This window comes from Pogona vitticeps, chromosome 2 (genome assembly GCF_051106095.1).
Source record: "Pogona vitticeps strain Pit_001003342236 chromosome 2, PviZW2.1, whole genome shotgun sequence".
NCBI lineage: Eukaryota > Metazoa > Chordata > Lepidosauria > Squamata > Agamidae > Pogona > Pogona vitticeps.
In genome coordinates this window covers 290,351,885-290,376,441 of record NC_135784.1, presented here as the reverse complement: position 1 = coordinate 290,376,441, position 24,557 = coordinate 290,351,885, and the positions used below count along the sequence as shown (strand labels likewise).

Sequence of the window (24,557 nt, the reverse complement as noted above, 5' to 3'; positions counted from 1 at the left end):
AAAGTAATATATTCAAGAATCTGAGAAACAAGAATTTAAATTTAATCCAATACAGGGACATTCACTGGAGTTACACTTGCCATTACAAAAATGAGAAGTCCTCTCATTTTTGGCCACACACACAAACACAGACACATATATTACAATTTGATCAGCTGTCCTTTAGATCAAACCATTAACTCTCTTGCCTGACCGTGGAGCAATAATTTTCTTCTGCCTCCTTGGTTTGGCTAGTGAAGGAGAGTATTATTTGAGAAACTTTTCACCATGTTTTGCTTTGTGCAGGAAGCTAAAAGAGAGTCAATATCACTGATAACCTTTGAGGTTTTTTCCAAAGTTTCAGCTATGTTCTTTTCACCAAGAACGTTAGACATATGCATTTCCTCTGGACTGTTTCCCTTTACTGTGTTGAAACATGGATTTCTTTTTACCGTGGTAACTGTACATGGAATATTGCTGTTCTCCACTAAAACTATTATAACTATAGTTAAGGAAAAAATTAACACAAAACTAAAATTCTAATTCTGTCCCACAGCAGTGCCAGAATTCTGCAGAACCCTTTTGCACTATTTATATTGGTATTGCAGAATCTAATATACATATAACACTATGACTGTGGCTCTAGAGAAATGTACGGTGAAACTTACTTCTTAAAGATGTAAGAAAGATTGCACTGCAGAATTTAAAATGCTCCTACAGGATATATCAAATATCTGCACCTAAACAGAGTTATTAGTTTTTTTTTAAAGGAATTGACCAGAATCCTGTTGTGAAACACCACATGCATGATGGAAATCATGCAACTGATTTTTGCAGTGTCACCTGTTATGCTTCCGAATGTGGAACTGAGTGTGTGGCTTAAGTATGTCCAAACAGATTACAGATGAGCAGAATGGTTGCACACACAGTTACGCTATTTTGAGTTTACACTGCAAAACTGTAGTAGGATTCTGGCCAGTCATGCAAAACGAAATGTTAACATTTAATAATCTTCACAGGAAGTTTACTGCTAATGTAATTGCCAGAGTGGGCCAACATTATTTGTTGTTTCTATATGCTGTCAAGTTGGAACCAACATAAAGTAACCCACATAAGGCTGTCAAGGTAAGTGAGATAATATAAGGAGTGTTTATTCCAGTTCCACCCCTGCCTCTATGAGTTTTCTTGGAGAGTGGAGGTTTCAACTGAAGCCACCTAAGACCTAGTTCATCAATCTGTCCACTATTATCACACTAGCTAACAAGATTTATTATTGGTTGTCAAGGGAAGGATTTTCTAATATATCAAGAAGAGTTCTATGGAGTCAAAGCATGTTAGAAAAGGATACAGTTGAATCTTTTTATTTTTTCAAGTTCAGCAGCAACTGACCTATTAAAAAAAACAAAAATGAAACTGAGAATGTTTCTGATACTGTATCGCCATTTCATCAAATTGCTTTTCAATCTACATTTTAGTTACATTACTCAGAATTCTACTAGTTATTCACACAGGCACTGCATGCAATGGCATAAATTCTCGTTGCTGTTCTATTCCCTATCAGTCACTAGTCGCTTGACTTCACGCACATTATAACTAGTGGCAACTTGCTGCTGTAATTTACACCACTGCACTAAAACTGACATAATTAGCCACTAAACATACGGGCAGTCAACATCATCTCTGTGACTACTTTGACCTTTATTCCATGCCGAGATTTAAAGGATAACCTCATGTCCATGCTTTAAGATCTTTTGCTCAAGCTCTGTTTTGTGCTTGTGTGTGTTATATAACTAGAGAGATTTTTCCCCAGTAGGACTCAAACTTTCGAATGCGCTTCCTAAGAGGGCAAACCTAGTGCCTACTTTGCAAGCTTTTAGAAGCCATCCTAAGACAATTTTATTTATTGAATTATTTTAAGTATATGTGATGATTTTGCTTTGTTCTTCTGAATTTTTTTGATGGCCTTTAATTTAACATCAATGCTATTGTTTCTATCGTGCAGTATCCTGAAATACAGATTTTATACTAGATTGTAAGATTTTTTTTAAAATAGGATCATTCAAGTGTTGAATGATCAGGGGGAGATTCAGGCGGGCTTTTTCTGTAACAAGTATTAGATAACCTGGACTCTCATCAGTCTTATTAACTTGGCTGTTATAGTAACAATAGCTGTTAGGATAGCAGCATCTAATGTCTACAATAGAAACATGTACAATAGTCTTCTCCAATGTAGCATCCTCTAGATTTTTGGACTTCAGCTGCTATCAATCCTGGCCAGCATAACCAATGCTTTATGATGAGGGCTGTAGCCCAAAACATTTGGATCATGCCACTATAAAAAAGGCTGGTTTATAATGTGAGTTAAAATGCACCGTTAGCATATACATTAAAAGATTATAAAATCTGTCACATTGCCACTGACGTATTGTTCTTTCTGCAGTTCAAGCCCATAAAAATATAGTGTTCAATGCTTAACATTTTGCTTGATTGCTTTCATTTATGGTACTATGAAACATTTACATATACTGCACCTGCTGCCTCTTGGCAGAATCATGTGGTGATTGTTATGTGCCAGCAAGCTGCATCTGAAGGTGATCCTATGAATTGTTCACTTTCATAAGGGCCTAATGTTAACAAGTCTGTCAGAACAATGGCAAACCATGTTGTCTAATTTGAAAAGAAAGTGCTGTTTCTGTAAGACCTTCAAGATTCTTAATCCAATAAAAGAATCATTTCCTTTGAAAAACCCTATGCACTTTGGAGGAGTCATTTGGGCTATTTATAAGATTTAAAATGACTACCAGTTTTCTTCAGGTTCAGGAACAGTTTGTGGTGCGGCCGTGTATGCATCGTTGTTCAAGCTTCTGCACCATTCTACCGCTATGGTGATGTACCTGCATTAGAGAAGATGGTTATGTATTATATCTACTAGGAGTGGGCAACAACAGCCACTTAAGATATACGGCCATTGTCCAGGCCGACTGGCAGCATCTGCGGGTGGCAATTATATAAAAAAGAAGGTATTTGCAAATTCTGACTAGAGCATGTTTTCCTTATCTCTCTGTTGATGTGTGTGTGTAGTTGTGTGTGTGCATCTTGTAACAGATAAATCCCTTACTCTTTGAGCGTCTCCAGAGAATGGCTTTTCTTGCTCTTGGCTGGGCAATGCACCATACAACCTTCAGTAAGCCAAATACTGTTCTTCTCAGAATCATATTGACATGTAATAGCAGCAGCTTGAAATGTTTACTGCGCTGAAAAGGGAGCACCTGAATCCCAATCTCTTTATTTTGTTTGAAAAAGGTCCCTCACATGGCAAGGGCCAATTCTATATTTTCTAGGAGGGGCCTTTTTTTTGATGCAGGCCCAACAGGAGGGTCTTCTTCAAAACCAGAAGCATTGCTAAAACATCCTCATTTTTTAAAAATATATAGTCTGCATTACTAAGTTCAAGTGGTGAAACAAGGACCAAAACAGAAATACCTATTATTAAACTGTAACAAATTCTTAAAATGTTCAGTTCCAAAAGCAAACGAACAATGAAAGAATGACTCTACGTATTATGTAATATTAGGAAATTTTGCTCATTGAAGTAATTTTGAATATATATACACAGAGACTTGTATATTCTCCACATGCTTATTTTAAAATAAGTTTTACAATTCTTGAATGGCAGACAAAGTCTTATTTGCAATTATGAACATATCATAAATACAGTATCTATATTTACCTTTCATAGATTCCTGGAGAATTTATCTGCACAAGTTGCTGTGCCCCTCCTGGAGACATCATTTTACACCAGCCTGTGTTAGCATCTTCAGATTTCTTAGAGGGAGAAATCAAAATTAAGAAACGGACCGTCCTTGGCTCTTGGTGTACTTTCTTTCAGTTTAGCCCAATCACTGGGAAGGTGTCAGAGGACATAGCAAAATCCTTTAAAATGTTTTGCCTGTTTGTGTTTTTTTCCCAAGGAGAAAATAATTACTATATATTATTCATACAGTATTGATTCGTGGCACAGTGGTTAAACTGCAGCCAAAACTGCGCTCACGACCCGGAGTTCTATCCCAGGTAGCTGGCTCAAGGTTGACTCAGCCTTCTATCTTTCCGAGGTTGGTAGAATGAGTACCAGCTTGCTGGAGGGGGGGGGGGCAATGTGTAGCCTGCGTAATTAACTTGTAAACCACCCAGAGAGTGCTTTAGGCACTATGGGGTGGTATATTTGCTTTTGCTTTAAAAGAGCTCTGGATATGCTGAATTTTTAAAATTTTGAATTCCAAATACGAATCCCAAATCTGAATTTTGGTGCTAGTGAACACCCTGATTATGAAGCACGTACAAACTTTTCTTTTAGTAAAAAGCCAGAAATAAAGAGACACAAAACAAAGAAGTAGCAGAAGGCCTTTACAAATGCTTCCCCCCCCCTTCAGAATAATTCTGCATGAGCTTCAGACATGCTCATTTGAACATGCACTTCACTTACAAAAAGGTCATGGCTTCTCAGCATTCAAATAGCCATGTGTTAGAAAAATGTTATTCTGCCCTCCTGCTAAAGTAAAGGGATGTCAAAATTAAGTCAAAAGTAGGACGTGCTCTTCAAAATCATGTTTTTATTGCCTTTTATAATTTAATGTGTTGCATTTGTATCACCTCTTCTTGTACTTTCAAGTTGCATCTGAAATAGTGACCATAATAAGGTTTTCAAGGTATCTGAGACAAGGAGTGCATTCGCGAAGGCTTTCACGGCCGGGATCTAATGGTTGCTGTGGGTTTTTCGGCCGTGTTCTGAAGGTTGTTTTTCCTAACATTTCGTCAGTCTCTGTGGCCGGCATCTTCAGAGAACCAGAGCACAGAGTGCTGTCCTCTGAAGATGCCGGCCGCAGAGACTGGCAAAACGTTAGGAAGAACAACCTGCAGAACACGGCCAAAGAGCCCAAAACACCCACAACAACCAATTAAGGAGTGGTTTTACCATTGACACACCCATAGGGAATTTCCATGGGTAAGCAAAAAATTTAATCCAGGTCTTCTGAATCCTAGTCTTTCTTCAGATCCTGCTGTTTTACTGGATTTTTGTTTTATAGTCAATTTTAATAAACAAAGAAACAAACATAAAAAAATCTTTATTAACAAACTTCTCACCTCTCCCACCCCACATTCAAAGATACAAGTGCTTTTTCCTTTTGAAAAGCTATCCTCTGCTCTGCAGCATTTCTTTTGGGATCAATTACATGGAGATGGAACATTGTACTGCTTAGCCCTGCCTGGAGCTAGAACTAGAAACGAACAATTAGGCTTATTTTTCTCCACTTGGAAAATTTTTCTTTTTAAATAGATTCTATCTGCAGAACATTCTGCCATTGATATATTACACAAATGATGAATGGCAGGAGCCTAAAGGGAACCCAATTTATTTATTTTTTATTTGTTTATGTGATTTATACCACGCCTATCTGGACTACTCGTCCACTCTAGGCGGACGAGTAGTCCAGAAACTATTGGAAATTGTACTCCTCCCTTCATACATCATTTTAATAGTAGGAAATGCTCCCATAATAAAGCACAGCATTACTGCAATGGACATATCACAGTCCTTCTGTATAATTTATGTGTTATGCTTTATCTTTACTTGATAGCACCTTAAAGAGTGTTACTTGTCAGCTGCGGTCACTTCACACAACCACAGTTAAGGGGAAGGAGTCATTGATTTTCTCCTTTGATTTTCAAAAAATAAAGTGGTTTTGACCATACATCGAAACTGAAAGAGTAAACACAATCAACTGCCAGGCTACACTGGTTTACACATATGCACATTCGCCAAACAAGAAAACGAGGAATGTGAGATAGTTACTTCAAACGTGGCGTAAAATTAAACAAATTCCTTTTATCAGGCTCACCTGTGATTTTGCATTGTGGGAAATGAAATCCCACACCATGTTCAAGGTCATCCCATCGTTAAAGACAGCATGCACTTTGTTATCCGAATATGCAAAGAACCTTCCTACATTAGGAATAACCTTTTCAGCCAAGGGAATGGGAAGCCTTTCTCCTCCGTGAGTCTCAGGCGACTATTACAAAACAAACAGCATGGAGCAAATTTAAGTTCAGTGTTCGAACACATCTTTATGCTACCATCTGGCTGGCTGTCAGCTCTTTCAGGATTTCACAGCACGATCTAAAGGTCACAAATGCAGGGACTTTGCTCAAACTAAGCAGGATTGGGTCAGATCTCAGCGTGAATGAGAAAACACCCAGAAGTAACCAGACGCCACAAGCAGGATACTGTATAAAGATATTAGCCATCTCCTGCTGCTATTACCTCTTGACTGGTATTCAGAGGTATTGTTACGTTTTATTGCATCTCATTTTCAGATAGGCTTGGGAGGTACATCTAAAACAAACACCGGTATGGAGACCTTTCTGTCCTGGCCAATAAGGCATTGCCTCACAAGCAAGAACTGAGCAGTATTTTTCAAAGGGATGTGCAACTGTGGCCCTCCAGATGTTTTGAGGCATAAAATCCCACTATCCCTTACCCTTGGCTAAGATGTCTGAAGACTATAGTCTCAAAACATCTGGAACACCAGAGTTGTCTAATCCTTGCTTTACAAAATGTCAGCTTTCTCACACTTACGTACCATCTGCCAGCAGCAGATGCTGTAATTATGGGTTAATGAAAGCATGTTCTCAAGATCATGTAGAAGAACTCTGCATTGGAAAATACAAAGGCAGAACAAAAGACAGTTATTGATTGTTCACAATGGCATATGCTATTTCAAAAACAGTCTTCTAAGTGAACATCCACTTCATACTTAGATCAAAATCTTCTTGGTGTAATTTAAACTGTGCATGTATGTATGTATGTATGTATGTATGTATGTATGTATGTATGTATGTATGTATGTATGTATGTATGTATGTATGTATGTATGTATGTACGTACGTACGTATGTGATTATATATATATATAACTGCAAAACCATAAAAAAACACCAATGGTACAAGGCACTTGTAGGATGATGCCATTGTCTCACAATGGTAATATTTAACGTAAATTAATTGAAATTATATGAAAGCTTTCTATCACCCCCTTCAAGTCATGAGGCTTCCAAGGGATCTCTTTTGTCCTGGTCAAGCCTTTGGAGCCTCAAAATCAGGTTTTGGCCGGGGGGGGGAGGGCTTTTAATATCCAAAAATCATCACCTGATCACTGCTGCCAAGATCAGAATTGCTGACAATGATTTTTGGCTATTAAAGCCTTCCCTTTCCTGTTCCAAGGCTCTCAAAGGCTTCCTCTAAATCAAATATTACAGTCACAGGATTGTGATGTCATCCAACTTGCATGGCATAAAGCTGCATAAGTGGATTTCATCCTTATTAATAGTGTCTTGTCCCTGGGGTAGGCAGTATATAGTTAAGGACCTGCTGGTAGGTTGCTGGATGATTTGCAGTAGATTGGCAAAGCATCTAACTCTCAACTGTTGTAATGATTACAACAAATAGGAATTCTTCAAATTCTTGACCTGTAATAGTTCAGAATGGAGATTCATGCATGTATATTCAGGCCATACCAGTGGCTTATGGAATGAAATAGACAACTAGGTGTACTCCACTAAAACTGGCCGGATAGCTCAGGGAGTAAAGTAACTGGATGCAGAGCCAGAGGGTGGGAGTCTAGTTCCCCACTGTGATCCCAGAACAGCCAGTCTGTGTGGCCTTAGGCAAGCTGCATAGTCCCAGGGCACTCCCAGAGGAAGCGAATGGTAAACTACTTCTGGGAATTCTCCACTTAGAAAATTGGAAAGAGTTGCCGTAAGCCAGAATAGACTTGATGGCTTACGGCAAAAATAAAATTAATTTTATACATTGCTGTGTTTACTGTAACTTGATTAATATTCACAAGCTGTTTTAATATGGTTGGCTACAAATAATGCAAGTAAACCAATAAACAAACACCTCATCAAAATACAGAGTAAAAATATTTTACCTTAGTGCTTGTGTAATAATGGCACCGACAGAGTAGATGCTCCCAGGTGTATCAGGTGGTAGATTGCTTACAGAATACATCATTTCCTGTCTCCGAAAAGAGGAGAGTAGGAAGGAAAAAAGTTTACAAAAGAGCTAGAAACAAATCCTAATCTAGTTGATTATACACCCTGCATGTATTAAAAGTCTAAATACTACCTTGTCACAGGACTGTATGAGCTTGTTACAAAAATCTGGGAAAACTAGCAGATATGTTAATACTTCAGATTGCATTGTCATTTAGCAGACTGACTTGGCAGTAAGTCATTCCAACTTATACTACACGTCCCCAACCTGTTGCCCTTCAGATGTGCGGGGACTACTAGACAAAAAGCTAATGTTTACCTTGTTCTTGCTAAAAAGTAATCACCATGTCCTTTATTATTCAAAAACAAGAAAAGAATAAAGTAACAAACTCTATTATTTTTAACACGTCTGCAGCAAGCAGACCAGTCCTTGTCCTAGAAAATCCCACCAACTGTATGTTTAAAAATGTGAAACTCACTCGGAGAACAAGGCCAGGGCTACAGTCTTCAGACATCTCCATCATTTGGTTGATGTAATCTCATTAGTTTTTAAAAAATCTTTATTTTATTAAATGAAAACATATTGTAAAAAACAAGAACAGAGCAACAAACAAACAAATAAAATACAATAATTATACACAAATAAAATTAAAACAAACTGCTCCCCCCCCACCGGGATCAATGGAGAACTAAACTTTTTCCTTTATTTCAAGGATTCCCATTCCCCTTCCAAAATTGTAACGTTTCTTGCGATGGTGGTCTTCCCTTCCCCTTTATTAATGCATAATCAATAAAATCTCCCCAAATTTCTGAAAAAGTATGTATTTGAAGCACTCCTTTTTTACTTTGATATTGCATGTTAATTTGTCATTAATAGCTCTATTCCATACCTCTGTATACAATCACTTAATTGAAAATTATGTTATATTTTCCAATACCTGGCTATAATTAATCTAGCAGCTGTTACTAAATTAGAATTCTATAGTTGCCAAATTATATTCCACGTTATCAAATATCGGTTGGACAGTATTTCTTAATGTGCCCGAACTGCCCGCAACTATAACATACCATATGTTCTTTCAGTATAGCCCAGGTGGTGGGTTGTTGCGCCTGACCCAGTTCCGCCATGACTGTGGGTCTTGAGATCCGGCTATCCATTGGGTTGACAAATTCTATCTGGTCTGGTCAGGTTTTCCGGTACCCTTGGGGGTTTGGTCCTCTCACATTCGTGCTCCCTGCTGTGTCGGCCATCTTGTCTTTGCCTTTGGGTTTTTCTAACTGTCATTCCTCTGTAAAACCACGATTCTTCCGCTCCTAAATAGTCTTCTAACAAGGCTATAGCTACCTCGGCAGGTTTGTTTTTCATCACCCAGTTTCTGGGACCCATTCCTAACGTAGATACAGTATAAGTTGTTCCATAATCACAATCTTTAATACTTGGTCAGCCGCCTTTCATTTTTAGGTTGCACCCACTTCGCAGCACTGACCCTCATTTTCTGTGCTAGGGTTCTCAGGTGGATTTCTGATTGTAGTCCTAGATCTCTAAACCGCTTCCGGTATGCTTCTTCATTCAAGTTCAATGTGTTTAAGATTGCCATTTTGACTTACTCATAGTCTCCTGCTTCTGTCGGATCTAATGTCCACTATTTCTTGTGGTAGTCCCGTCAAATATGGTGTGAGGATCAATGCCCAGTGCTCCTTAGACCATTGTGCCATTGCTGCTAATCATTCAAACTTGTTGAGGAACGCCACTGGGTTATCGTGTGGTCCCATCTTTTGTATTTTTATGGACAGTTGGCTTACTATCAGCGTTTTCTGTTGCCTCTTCCCTGATGATAACAGTGTGGCTAGGCATGTTTGTGTTAATTGGTTAATCAGTAATTGCTGTTAATCTGCTAGTTGTTTTATGAGGGTTTCTTGTCCTTCTGTTACTTTGCAGAGCCAGTCTTCTGTGGGGCCTCCAGATGTCAAAGGCCCTCTCATGTTGGGCGCCAATATGTGAGGGTTTGGCTTTAGGCTCTTCTTTAGGTTCAAAGAAATCAGTAGATTTTTGTTGCTTCAAAACAGGTGAAAGATTTATTGGTGCATTTAACAATAAACAAGTGTCTGTGACATGATTATGAGTCTTTTCTCCTTCTGCCAATGGGTCCGGAAGGGGTCTCCAATCTTCTCTCTTCTTCCTCTCTTTTCCCGCCTTTTCCTCCTGGACCTCTCTCATGTTCACACCCCACAAGTTCTCAGTCAAGTCCTCTATTTCTATCCCTTGCTGAGCTTCTGCCACAGGTTCTGGTGCTGGCTGGGGATGCTCCTTATTCTTGTTGTGGGGGAGGGATGGCTCTCCAGGAAGTGGGGTATCTCTCTCACCTTCCGTCTCACAGTTTCATCCCTCTGTATATAATCTTTGATAAAATTCTTGGAAAATTGACAGTTTTTCTTTCATGAAGTAGCATGTTTCCCCCCTTCCATCTTTAATTACTCCTATAGAACCCTTTGACTTCTTAACTCGTATGGCTCTTCCAGCATTCTTGAATATTTATTGCTAAACTCAAAAAACTCTCTCTTTAAATATATTAAGTTTCTCTGAATCTTCCCCATCTCTATGTTCTCTAGTTCTTTTCCCCTTGCTAACAGAGATGCTAAAAGAGTTTTATCCCTACTCCTTATATATCTTAATTTTATTTCCTTTATTTCTTCCTCTATGTCGTCTTGTTGCTTTTTTAATTTACATGATTTCCTTATACTTATTCCTCATAACAGATTTCATATAGACCCACAAAACATTTATTGCAATTTTCTTGTTCATTAATAGCCCATATTTCTGTCATTTCTTTTATTATTTTATCCACAATAACTTTTTGCTGCAAAATGTTTGTATCCATCTTCCAGCATCTAGCTTCCTTATAATCTTTTCTAATCTAAATATCCATATTCATTAAAGCATGTTCAAATACCTTTATAATTCCTATTTCTGTATTAACCACTCTTGAAATCAAATCTTTAGATGCAAACATATCAATCCTAGAGTAGTTTTTATGAGGTGATGAATAAAAGGTAAATCTCTTTTCATCTCTCTTAAGTCAATTTCCCATATCATTCTATTTAGAGTGGCAATATTATTATTTATCTCTTCTCTAGTGGGCTTTGATTTCTTTTATTCATAACCATATTAAACTCCCTGACCATTATTACATAGCCCTTCCTTATATTACCTATTTCTTTTAACACTTCTTTATAAAAAATGACTTGACTGTCATTTGGAAAATATACATTAATTAGAGTGTAGTCCTTTTCTCCCATACTACCTTGTAACATTATATATCTCTACCCTTATCTTTTTAAATTTTTTCCACCTTAAATTCGCACCTCTTGGCAATAATAATAAAATACAATCTCATTAGTATTCCTGAAAACATGCTCCAACTTATGCCTTCCCTCAAGAGGCAAAAAAAGTACAGCAGAAAATGTGTGTGTATGTGTATAAAATTGTAGCATATAATTTTAACAACAGACATTATGAAAAGTTATTAATCTACACTACTGCCTTGGTTTATTTGTTAATTGTACAGTGTACTTGAAACCGAATGGCTGTATAAAACATGTCACTAACCTGTTTTGTTTGCTCTTGAATATAACAGTGAGTGAAATATTTTCCCAGAAAAGAGCCTTCTGACTTAAAAACTGATCCATCACCAGGATAAATTTCTACACTTTTAGTCCCAAGAGAAAACCTTAGAAAAAGAACTGGTGGTTAGTCCCATGGCTGATATTAAGTTGGACTCAGATTTCATTGCATTCACAGTAGAGCCACTGAAGTCGATGAAATTTAAATTATTCACTGTTAATTTAAATCCTGCTGAACTGAACACATCTTGTTTAAATATAACTAAATCTAAATTCACCTTGTTGGACTGAAGTAGCATTGATTAAAATCCAATATTTAATTACACATAACTGACTTAAATTGTGGTTCCTTTTTCATATAAATTTAATCCCTGCCCACAAGAGGCTGAATTACAGTACATTACATGCATATGTGAAACATCTATTCAACAAAATTGCTAGTTTTCTATCTACCTTTTAATGCCATATAATTTATTAATTCTTGTAGAAAAATAAAATCATGGTTTTATAATGGCTTTGCTAATGTATGCAGCTCATTGCTTTACCTTTATTCATGTACATTTTGCTTCACAATTATTGCTCTTATTCATAATAAAATGTATGCATATTTCACGTTGAGCACCTATAACTCACACGAAAACGTATACAAAACATATCTTCTGTAAAACATACTAGTTATAAAAGACTTCTAAAAGGTCTCATTAGACAGCTTCCCTTATTCCATTAAATATGTCTCTTTTCCTCTACTTCCATCAAGATCTGATTTTGAGAGGGAAAATCATGTTCTCTTCTTTCACCAGCAAATGCATCTCATGATTAACATCTTGTTTTAAAACGCTCAGCATCTATGCAGATATATTTAATATTATTTTTTGAATGCTTCAAAACGGTTTCCACATAATTAGATAAGGCCAGTGATGTGTTAATTTTTAAAATTCTCCAACACACACACACACAAACTTTAGGTAATTGTTTTAGAAACCTGTAAATGACACCATTGCTCCATAATACTTTGACTGGCTGAGAATGCAGATGATGTCCTTCGTCTTCCTGTTTGTGTTGGAAAAAATCACTGAAATTCCACCTGTAGATCAAATCAAAATAACATTTACCATATTTTTCCATCTATAAGACACCCCCATGTATAAGAGGCCCAACACCACTTTTCTAACCCAAAATTAAGAAAACTTAGCTTTGAGCATTCAGCCTCTGGGCTCAGAACGCTCGGACATTACAAGTCCCTGTTGTATCTGAGCATTGCCTACAGCTCCACCTCCAGTGAGGTGTATTCCAATTGGTTTGTACAGCATCAGCTGACATAAGTTACATAAGGCTCATGATTGGAGGAAGCTAAGTCTCCTGACTATAGGAAGCTAAGCCTCATGATTGGAGGAAGCCAGTTCGCAGAGGCAAGGTATATGCCGTTTTGTTCTCTCCTCAGTTATCTCAGCTTACTTCCGCATATAAGACCACCCTCAATTTTTAGTCTAAAGATTTTAGACAAAAGTATCATCTTCTACACGGAAAAATACGGTACTAAGCACAACCAAACTACTTAAAACATACTATAAATATTGTTTTTAGGCTGAAGTGCAATCCAATACAATGCCTGTTTTTTCAGTAAAATATTCTGCTATATTTACTGAGCATTAGGCCCCAAAACTATTTACATCCTAAGTAAATTACTGGTTGAAGAATGCATGCATGGAAACCTTTAAAAAAAGCATGTTTTAGGATTAATTACCCTCTAATCCAGGGCTCCTTTCTGGTAACACAAGAGCGTGACATCCTTTTCAGGGAAAAGAATATGCCAAATTTTTCAGGACAGCCCTCTCTAGTCTAGAGCACACACATCCTTTGCAGAGTTTTGAATTTTGGTTAAATTCCTCTAGCTGTACAGCAGAAATGCAGGGATTCACAGGGCAGAATAGCTTCACGTTTCTCAGAGTGGGCCACCTCTTTTCTCATTAACTGGCACTTACAGTCTCAATAACTTACTCTGAGGCACTAATAGTAGAAAGAATAAAAAACATTTCTTTACTTACAGATCAAAGGCAAACTGACAAATGACTGCTTTCAGCAATAGCCTTCAACAGACTCAGTGCTTCCAACAGACAAAAGAGAGGGGCGGGGAAATACTGAGCAGAGAGGTGGGGCTCTCTTTGAATTCAGATGTAGGGAAGGAATGATTGGTTAGTGCTGAACAGATTGACAGTCACTCCAGCCCAGAAATGTCCTTCCCAGCCAAAATTACTAAAGGCATCATGAATTTCCAGGAAAACTCCAACAACCTCTGGTCCCCTTTCAAGACTGCTCACGCTATTCAAATTCCCTTACGTACACCCCTTCATCTTTGAAAAAACAAAAATGCTTTCTTCTTTTCCCAAAATGGAAAAAGTTCACTGGAAAAGGGTAGTGGAACTTATGCTCTATCCTAATGAGAGAAATGTACCTCCAGACCCCCTAATGTTTCCCATCCCTGCTTTATGGGGTTGGGGGCCAAGAAGATTGACAGAAATAAAAACATAAGGTTATGACACTTAGGAGACAAGAGGGAAGGAAGATGCACCGCAGCAAAAGGTGAGAACAGATGACCAAAGAGAAAGGGAACTAAAATGTCCATTCTCTCCTCAGGAAATACATGTGAACATTTAAGATCTCTTTCACCGTGAAGATCATGCCTTTCTATGTAGCCAATCCCTTTTTGTTTTCCCACAATATATAGGGCACTTATTCTGGTCTGCTCTGCTACTCACAGAATTAAAATTCATCTTCAGGGAACTCTGATCACATTTTGAATATTCATCACTGGTTTTAAGCAGATTTTTAAGCTGCCTTAAAGGGGAAAAAACAATTTACCTGTGAAGGTACGGAGCCTGACAACTGAGTGGTAAAGCCGAAGGCAAAGGAGTGACTGCCACAGACTCCTCACACTCTGAAATACCAAGCGCAATGCTCTTGCTGGTTTTGTTGCTTTTGTCCGACTCTGTTGCATAACTATGTGATTGGTGAAACATTAATGCCAGCGACAAAGGGTACTTCCATTCTTCAGGGCAGGAGGAAACAGGCATCTGCTGAGTAACCCAGGAATATTCAGATGAACAAGTTTCAAAAGGTGCCAAGGTCTCGTCCTTCTGCACATTGCTTGATTTGCCATCTTGCTTAGGAACTTCTCCACTCTTAGAAGGGACATTATCGTCCCCTTCAGTTCTCACCTGCTTAGAAGATAGTTTTAAGAGAGAACCTTTACTTGATCTGTCACCACAGTCCTGGACTGATTTATCGCAGCTCTCCTCTGAAAATGGTAGCGATGTGGGTAACGTCTGGCTAACTTTGCACAAAAACTGAACTATAAATTCTTCCTGAAGCTCTGGCAGAAAAAGACGTGCATGATTGTCTAAAGAAGAGACTGTCACGGTGCCGTTTTGAAATATCATCCCTTCAGTGTTATGATGACTGGGCCACTTAGCTTCAGAGATATCTGTGAAGTTAACCTGTACAAGAGAAAACAGAATTGATCAATTCTATCTTGACTACAGAGCTTGGGAAAGTTACTTTTTTGAACTATAAATCTCAGAATCCCATAAGTAGCAGGGCCTCCAGCCATGAAAGTTGGGGGATTCTGGGAGCTATAGTCCAAAAAAGTAACTTTTCTAAGCTGTGCTTCATTACAACTCTATGCTAAACCTTTGATGATTTGAAACAATTGACACATACCAATAAATACAGCTTGTTTGATCACTGTTTTATTGTGCCATTTTAATTTTGTACATTGCCTAGGTAGGGTTTCTCCTGAAAGGTACTCTATACATTTTTTAAACAAAAACTAAACACTTTTGATTGATCAATGAATCCAAGTACAGTACAAATGTTTGTCTGTGAGAGTATGTAGACTCTCCAAACATATTTAAACACTCTGAGCTTTAATAAATCAATATAATTTGAATCAATTGCATATTATTCAACATTTTTTTTAAATGATCAACCAATTAAAACTTCAGTTACAATCTATTTTTTCTTGCAAAACAACCTTTCTACAGCATATAGATGTGTTTACAACTAGTTTTTAAAACTGGCATTTGGAGAATGTTTATATTTTCAAATAATAGCCCAAATCCTCTTGTGTATTTGAGTGTAAGACAAATGTTGTAACTTTTAGAGGCAAACTATATCAAGTGAAGAAATCACCATAGACATTATCTGTTGCATACTGAGTTATATAACTTTGGTTGTAACAGATAAAGTCTATGGCAGAGGTGGGCAATTAATTTCTATAGGGGCCACATGAAAAATCTGAACTGTGTTCGGGGGCGAAACCAACTTTACTTAAAAATAAAATGAAACCCATTGGGTGAGGCCCTGCAGTGAATGAACTACTTTTTAGGGAGTTAACTATTTGAGCGTTGTAATTCCTTCACCACAGGGAGGGAAAGAAAAAAAAACACAAAACCCTGACACTGACTTAACTCACCTGTCCTCCGTTCCCCCATGGCCTTCCTCTCCAACTGTCTTCTATGCCGCGCAGACTACTTGATGTGTCATCATGTCGCCTGCGCGGGGATCGCTTCCGGCCTCTTGAGATGCAGGCTCCGCAGCCTGCGGCTCAAGAGTAACAGTCAAAACTTGCGAGATCCCAGCATCGGATCTCACAAGTTTTGCTTACTGCTGTCCTGGGTGACCGGAGCCAGAGGTCCGGCTCACTCAGTGGCGATGGGCGGGCTGGACAGGAGTGGCCCGCGGGCCGCTCTTTGCCCAGGTCTGGTCTATGGTAATGTCTTAAAGTGATTCACCTCCAAATGTTACACTGTTGGCATTAAGCTGGTGTAGCTAAACAAAAGAATATTGGCTATCATTTTTAATCTGTGATTTAAATAAAGTTGTTCTGTTGGACATCACTTGGAGATCCCGGGTGAGCAGGAAAGTGATAAATCAGTATTTGAAACAAACATATAAAACCTCACATTTTTCCTTTCAGTAGGTATAATACGTGAAGGCAAATAGGGACGAGTAGAATACACATTCCGGAAATCTATTGCTTGCAAAATCTGATCCTAAAAAGAAAAAAAAGAGAATACATATATAATTGAACTGTTTAGCAGAAGCAGACAAATACTTCCCTTGCAACCATAGCCACTAATAAACCAAGCTCAGTTTCAAATCCATCAAAACATTTTACACATTTGCTTTTCAAATAGTAGAGCCTACCATGAGATAAGTCTCTGAGATCATAAAAAAGACAAATGTATAAAGGCTTCTAAGGGGTAAGATTAGGCAGAGCAATAATTAGCAGTCTAAGTGCTCTCAGATTCAGTGCCCTTTTTGGTTCAACACAGGCCACGTATCAACATATATAGGAAAAAGACATAAGGAGGAATGCCTGGGTCTCAATGCATGATGCTTATATTGGTTTAAGGAGCCTCGTGGCACAGTGGTTAAACGGTACTACTGTGGCCAAACTCTTCTCACAACCAGAGTTTAATCCCAATGGATTTAGGTAGCCAACTGAAGGTTGAGTCAACCTTCCATCTTTTCCAAGTAGCAAATTGAGGGCCCAGCTTGCATGGGGGTACGGCAATGTGTAGCCTGTATAATTAAATTGTAAACGTCCCAGAGAGTGCTTTGAGTGATATGAAGCAGGATATAAGCAGAACATACTTTGCTTTGGGCACTGAGTTCACTGTTTTGTTCTTCCTTCTGCTGGGAGAGGAATAGAAAGAGCATCAATGCTCAAGGCCGACAGATTTCAGCAGCAAATAACAGCTACTTGAGTGGGGTTTTAATAGGATGGTTGTGCCTTACTGCTTTTAATGTGTTTTGGTGTTGCTTCGTTTACTGTATTTTAGTGTGGCATTTGTTTGAGCATTCTTAGTATTTGTATACTTACTTACCTATACAGCATCTTAAAAAGCAGAGACATCACCATGTTGACAAAGGTCTGCATAGTCAAAGCTATGTTTTTTCCAGTAGTGATATATGGAAGTGATTGCTGGACCATAAAGAAGGCTGACCGCCGAAGAATTGGTGCTTTTGAATTGTGGAGCTGGAGGAGACTCTTGAGAGTCCCCTGGAGAACAAACCTATCCATTTTGAAGGAAATCAACCCTGAGTGCTCACTGGAAGGACAGATCCTGAAGCTGAGGCTCCAATAATTTGGCCATCTCATGAGAAGAGAAAACTCCCTGGAAAAGACGCTGATGTTGGGGAAGTGTGAAGACAAGAGGAGAAGGGGACGACAGAGGACGAGATGGTTGGACAGTGTCACCGAAGCGACCAACATGAATTTGACACAACTCCGGGAGGCGGTGGAAGACAGGAGGGCCTGGCGTGCTGTGGTCCGTGGGGTGACGAAGAGTCAGACATGACTTAATGACTAAACAAAAACAAATACTTACTGTTTTTAGCCCCAAACACTGGCTTTTAATGATGTAAGCTGCTTTGGGTCATTTTTAAGGAGAAAAATGGGGTCAAAATATTTTAAATAAATAAAACTAAACAAAATACCAATGGGCAGGATTTCCCCATCCAGCAGGCATTTTTGCACCATCTAAATTTCAGAGGCTTAGGTCCCAGCACCGTTTAAGAGACATGAGGAACCAGAAAAATATTAATGTATCCCATTTTCTTAAAATGGCATTATGACATTTTAAACCCACCCCCCCAATTTCCCCTTATAAAAACACCACCAGCCTCCAAAAGACCAAGCTGGAAGAGGATTGCTCTGTGATTTCCAAAATTTCACAACCATTTCCTCCCACCATGCTTTTGACCTAGCAATCATGGTCAAAACTAGGTCAGCCAGTCCTCTTGCTACAAGAGTTTCGTAACCAGACAAGCTTATTCAGGATGCCCTGGCATCAAGGATAGTATCTTATACTTGCTTGTTGTGAAACATTTCCATTGTAATTTTTCAGTGTGCTTGGAACTCAACAAGGACACATCTGCCTTATTGGGTAACTACGTGAATGTGGTTTGCTGGTTGGCTAATTTGTGAACTGGTGAAAATGGTTACCTTCCTCTTTAAAGATGCTATAAAAACTGTGAAATTGGCATGCTCTTCTGCATCTTGGGTTTAGTCCAAAGTGCACCTCCATGTGGAATAACCTGTGTTGGCTACCTCAGCTCCTTGTCCATTGTTCTGCTTCAAATTCCACCAAGAGAATGAATCTCTAGATTTGATGAAGGCACACCCACAACAATTCACAATACATATTTTTTACCCAGACTGACTCTGCCTCTAATAATCATGTATTCATTGATAACTCCAGGGTCTGAAATAGTATAAATTGTGAAAAATGTGCTTTGTGAAAAGTATATACTAAAGGGCAAGGCAAACGGGTATTCTTTTTGTGGAAAATCACACAATTGAAAAAAACAACAACAGCCTGTTCCCTGTCAAAGCATGCCTTTTCAGAGACAGAGAGGTAAGGATTTCACTTTGCCTGTAAAAAAAGGCCAAAGGACAATAGCTAAGATTGCTACTCTAAAGGAAATATCATCAGTCAATGATACTGTTGAAAGTAATCCAGGAGATTTTAATAGGATTTCCAAGAATCTCCAGTCTTATATCATGTGGAGAGAACCGGCAGGGATATGTGCAGGCAGTGGCAAACGCTCCAGTAGTACATTGAATGAGAAATGGAAAATAGAAGTAATCTGGTCTGCTATTTCTATATACTGCTGTTAATAAATATGTGTTTTTGGAGACACAATTGTAGCTTGAGAACTGCAATTTTTTTCCCTGAGAGCTACTAGGGCTGAGTATTGGAGAAACAGAAATATTAACCTCAATAATTTATATAGGAGTCTGTGGAACCCTGTATAACTGAGGCCTTAATAAAATAATGGATGGACCCAATATGCATTTTTTAAAAAGTGCATTGTCTCCTAAAATAGAATGAGAAGTTATAGCTCATCCTCCATGAGATCTGAGCTGTAACACATTTTAAATGAAAGCCATAATATAAAGCGTTTTTTTCTACACAAAACAGGGCATTTTAACAATAAAAACGGTAAAAGTCTGATTCAAATTTTAAAAAAAGTTTTGTTTAAACCCCTGGCTGAAATCCTGTTGCTCAGTGTAGAAAGTTGCACTAGAATAGGCTTATGGAATGAGTACAGATTTGCTGAGTCAACTCCTCCATAATTTCCATTAATTCAAATAGGCTTACCGTATTTGCAACTTATTATGCTAAAGATCAACTAGCATAGGGCCATTTGAATCAATGGAACTTACAAAGGAGTTAACTAAACAAATCTCCACTTATTCAGTGGGCCTAATTTACTACAGTCCACTGCACTAAGCAAAAAAGATTTCAGCTTTTTATTTTCATCTACTGTTTCCAAGCTGTGCTTATTATCCCACAGTATCTTCCCTCCGCTATTTTTGTTTCTGGCTTAGAAAAAGAACGTTCTTGTTTACCCGATATATGCTAATAGCAAACGGTGTCCTCTGACGAACCCTCTCTGGTGGCTGAATTGGATGGGCAGAAGCAGGAACGGCCTTTTCAAACAAGAACTCAGACCCACAAGGAGAAAGGAGCAATTTGGACCCATCTGTGTAGTGCACTTCTACCGAGTTATCCTCATAAAGAATCATGAAGCTCTCCAACTCCATGGTGCTGGTTCAAAAGATAACCTGTGAAGACAATACACAATCAAATGTAGACGTGGTCCACAGCACCAAAATAAGTCATTTATAATCTTAGTTCTAATAAAGGTATTATTAACCTAAATAATCTATACAGAAGTCTGTGGAATCCCATATAACTGAGGCCCTAACCAGAGAATGAAACCCAGTCTACCTTTAAAAAAAAGAGTTGTGGGTTTTGTTTTATAAGAGAATCAGAACTTAATGGGTGTGAATATGTGCAATGGAGAAATAAATGTGGTTATATGGGGAAACAAAACTGGCCTCATTTGTTTTCCTTCCCACTTAGGGCAGTGCAATTCTGTTTTGATCATCCCAATTCTGTGAGTCTTGGACGAAAGAGTCTCTGAGCCAGGGCTGCCTGATATGGGCCATGACTTAGCAATTACTCAATCTGCATTACCTCAGAAAAAGTTCTCCACTCTGGCAGAAGGTGCAGATTTCCAAGCAAGGACTTCAAAGAGAACTAGACCGAGAGGGACTCAGTGTTCCCTGGCCACATTTTCGCACTTAACACCCTTCTTTTTATACTGCTGTTCTTTCTTCTTCCTTCTTGTCTTCTTATACTTGATATTGGACATTATCATGGCTATCCTGACTTGGATGCTGTAGCTCTCAACTATGATGCTGTGCAGCATCTAAACCAGTCTCCTAAAATTCTTCAATCAGTAAGTGGTCCTGCTTTCTGCCCTTTGTTTCTTATGGATCTCATGTTGAATACGTTCAGCTTAACGATTTGTCATTTCCATGTCTTGTTACATGACCAAGGTACTCTAGCTTTTCTGAATTTTATGTTCATACAATTTCTTGGTCTTTACCCTGTTTCCTGAAAATAAGACCTAATCTGAAAATAAGCCCTAGTATGATTTTTCAGGATGCTCGTAATATAAGCCCTACCCCCCCAAAAATAAGCCCCAGTTAAGTGAACCCCCACCCTCCACAATTGTGCAGCAACCAGAAGATGACAACATGACTGTATTTGAATAAATGTAGATTGTACATGAAAAAAAATAAAACATCCCCTGAAAATAAGCCCTAATGTGTTTTTGGAGCAAAAATTAATATAAGACCCTGTCTTATTTTCAGGGAAACACGGTAGTTGTTTTAGTACTTCATCAGTCACCCTCCTGATCTAATTTTCAAGGTTGTACCTGTATGTTAGTCTGTGCAAGCCTTTCAACAAGAAACACAAAACAAAGCAAAAGCAAAAAAAGATATTGTGGCTTCTTAAAGACTAACGGCTATACAGTATTTTGCAGTAAGCTTTCGTGGAATATGTCCACTTTGTCAGACATAAGAGTTAGAATACAGAGACTACATGGTAAAATACAGTACAGTGGTGCCTCGCATAACGTTTGCTTCGTTTAACGTTTTTTTCGCTTAACGTTTATTTTTTCAGAGTCAGATTGTGCTTCGTATAACGTTTTTCCCTATGGGCGATTTTCACATAGCGATTTTGGGACCATGCTTCGATTAACGTTTTCGGTTTTAGGTCCCCTGCTTCACTTAACGATGTTCATTTTTTCAGTTACAAAAGTGACTTAACATGTTGAAAATGGGTTTAAATGCTTGGAATCGTTAGCGCACCTTCTAAAATGTGTGCATACTTAATTTGGCGTTGATCTGACTTTTCGTTAATTTTTTGTGAATTTTTTTCTCCCCCATAGGAAACAATGGAGCTGTCAGATTTTGACAGCTGTCCAAAGTTGTGGGGAAAAAATTCACCATAAATTAACGAAAAGTCAGATCAAAGCCAAATTAACTTTTGCATCCGTTTTAGAGGGTGCAGAAGCTAATCCAAGCATTTAAAACCATTTTTGACCCTTTTATGACACACTTAAATTTGCAAAAATTGACTTCGCAAAGCCACTGAAATGTATTGAGTCGGCTTCAATACATTCCAATGGAGGAAACATTGTATCGTTTAACAATGTTTCCTATGGGTTTTTTCGCTTAAGGACGGCAATCCGTGCCTATTGGAACGGATTAACCGGATTCCAATGCATTCCTATGGGAAATGGTGTTTCGCATAAAGTTTTTTTCGCATAAGGTTTTTTTTTTTTTAACCAATTAAAACGTTATGCGAGGCACCACTGTATTCATAAAAGGTTCTAAGATAAAGGGACAGTGGTGTCTGGTTGCACTGCGCACCTAGTAATGGTTTAAGACCTGTTTGGTATTCAATACTTTCGAAGCTTGGTTCTATAACCAGTAACAACGAGTAAAGGAAACAACTAGAGAATCCAAAGGAAGGGGCTATCTGACGGGTATTCTGCTCTTTTCTACTGTCATGCTTCAAAATATTTTACCCCAACTGTACTTCAATATAATTATTTATTAATATTAATTAAAACATATTAATACCATGTTTCCCTGAAAGTAAGACAGGGTCTTATATTAATTTTTGCTCCAAAAACGCATTAGGACTTATTTTCAGGGGATGTTTTTTTTCATGTACATTTATTCAAATACAGTCATGTCATCGTCTGGTTGCTGCACAAGGGTGGAGGGCGGGGTTTCACCTAACTGGGGCTTATTTTCGGGGTAAGACTTATACAGTATTACGAGCACCCTGAAAAATCATACGAGGACTTATTTTCAGGTTAGGTCTTATTTTGGGGGAAACATTATTAATACTATTAATAATTTTTATACTGTACTTTTTTATTTGGACCTGTTCTTTAAAATATTGTTGTATGGTATGTCTAAATCTAGCTCTGGGTTATAAAACAAATATGTTTATAACCAGAAAGAAGGACAATTCCTTTAACCAGTCAGAGAACTAAGAACCACTGAGTTTTCCATATGGTTGTATTTTCACATGGTTGTTTTGTATTACTGTGAGTAATTATAAGCTACACTGAAAACTGTGCAATCCAAAAGGGAAACAATCAATCTTTAAAATAGATAACAATAATGGCCTAAATCCAAGTGCTAGTTTCCAGTACAGCAGACTCTGTAATCAGTTGCTGAATGGTGTGCCAACAATTATGTTCATCCCGATGATACTCTACTTCAGACTATTAGGTGTACTCAACGCAAAATCTGTACGCCTATGCAAGGCAACTATGAGGTGAGCATCTCTGACTTCTACGGGAATTACATGGGTACAATATTGTACCCAAAATTTTGGTTTAAAATACAGAAGAATTTGCAATTCTTGACTCATCTAAAGTGGATTTTTGGTTCTAACCTTGCGTTGCCAGGTCTCTCCAATTTATGGGTGACTCTACAGATTAACAACCTCGTAAACATCCTATCATTAACATGTTCTGTTCTCGCAACCCAAATTCCTGATTTTATGAACAAATTGAAACCGGCAAATATTGACAATGGCACTAGCGGTGGTTGAACCAAAAGTTAAAAAAGAATTAAGAAGACTGTGGCTGTCTGGGAGTACAAACAACATTGCCGCATTCATTCACATCTGAAACACTCCATTCTTTAGGCTGAGGGAGAAAAACGAAATGCAAGTCCCACTAATTAAAGAAAAAACTTGCCTGATGTGCACCCACAGAATGCAAAACCAAAATAGATGCCGGTAGTTTAAAAGGAGCCAATCCACAGGCAAAAGGGAGTCCCTGGCGTTTGCAGAAGTACAACGTGCACCACTAAAAACTTAATTTAAAAAAATCTGAGGGGGTTATAAACAAATCTAAATAAGCAATAGACAACAGAAAGGAGGCGCAGGACATCGAATTCTTATTGTGTATTATTCCAAGAGCCGACGTTACAACCAATTCCACAAAAGGTTTTGCTTGTTCCATGACACCACCATACATTAGAAAAGAAAAAAAAAGGGGGGTTTTTTGGAAAAATCAGAGAGAGGAAGTGGAACTCTCTTGCTGAATTCGTCACTTTCACTTTACAGAACTCTGTACGAGGGCATGGCTAGGAACGCTCCCAAAGCACGGATACTGAAAGGCGAGGATGCACTGCAACCTTTTTGTTGCAGCGCCCAATTGTACAGACCATGTCTCTTCCCCCCCCCCCCCCCGCCCAAGGATTACAGGGAAATCCCCATTCCCCTTGGCCCTTCCGCAACGGAAGCCCCGAACCTCCGGCAAGTCCTGACCCAGAGCCGGTGACGCGGAAAACGAGGCAGTAGAAAGTCGAGCTCTCGGTGTAAGCGAGAGGGAAAAAAAGGTTTACCGGGACTCCAGGAAGCGGTTCCGGCCCAGCAGAGATTCTTTCAAACCGGAGCGCGGGGCGCGGGGAAACCAACCAGAGAGCGCGGGAGAAAACGCGGGGGCGGAGCT

The 24,557-nt window shown here is 38.6% G+C and overlaps 1 protein-coding gene across 4 annotated transcripts; it reads right to left on the bottom strand.

Moving 5' to 3' along the window:
• Nucleotides 1-21: 21 nt before the first annotated feature.
• C2H5orf34 (chromosome 2 C5orf34 homolog) lies at nt 22-24,557 on the bottom strand. Of its 4 annotated transcripts, none has more exons than XM_020783569.3 (13): nt 24,451-24,557; nt 20,071-20,286; nt 16,613-16,702; nt 14,511-15,145; nt 12,634-12,735; nt 11,638-11,758; nt 7,967-8,052; nt 6,618-6,687; nt 5,877-6,047; nt 3,710-3,804; nt 2,781-2,873; nt 1,328-1,368; nt 22-472 (listed from the first exon to the last, which is right to left on the bottom strand). In XM_020783569.3, the coding sequence occupies exons 2-13, from the start codon at nt 20,263-20,265 to the stop codon at nt 231-233; spliced, it is 1,941 nt and encodes a 646-aa protein (XP_020639228.3). In that variant the 5' UTR covers nt 20,266-20,286; nt 24,451-24,557; the 3' UTR covers nt 22-230. The 4 variants fall into 4 exon arrangements, with proteins under 4 accessions (XP_020639228.3, XP_078240573.1, XP_078240574.1 ...); XM_078384447.1 differs by having other exon boundaries at nt 7,967-8,059; nt 11,639-11,758; XM_078384448.1 differs by having other exon boundaries at nt 7,967-8,059; nt 11,639-11,758; nt 24,357-24,465.

Bases quoted from the DNA above. Each gene is read 5' to 3' on its own strand.
- C2H5orf34 (XM_078384447.1), bottom strand. From the start codon at position 20,265: ATGGAGTTGGAGAGCTTCATGATTCTTTATGAGGATAACTCGGTAGAA. The intron at 12,736-14,510 runs GTAAATTGTTTT...TTTGATCTACAG, and splicing joins CAGGCTCCGTACCTTCACAG to GTGGAATTTCAGTGATTTTT. The intron at 6,688-7,966 runs GTAAAATATTTT...TTTCCAATGCAG, and splicing joins ATTATTACACAAGCACTAAG to AGTTCTTCTACATGATCTTG.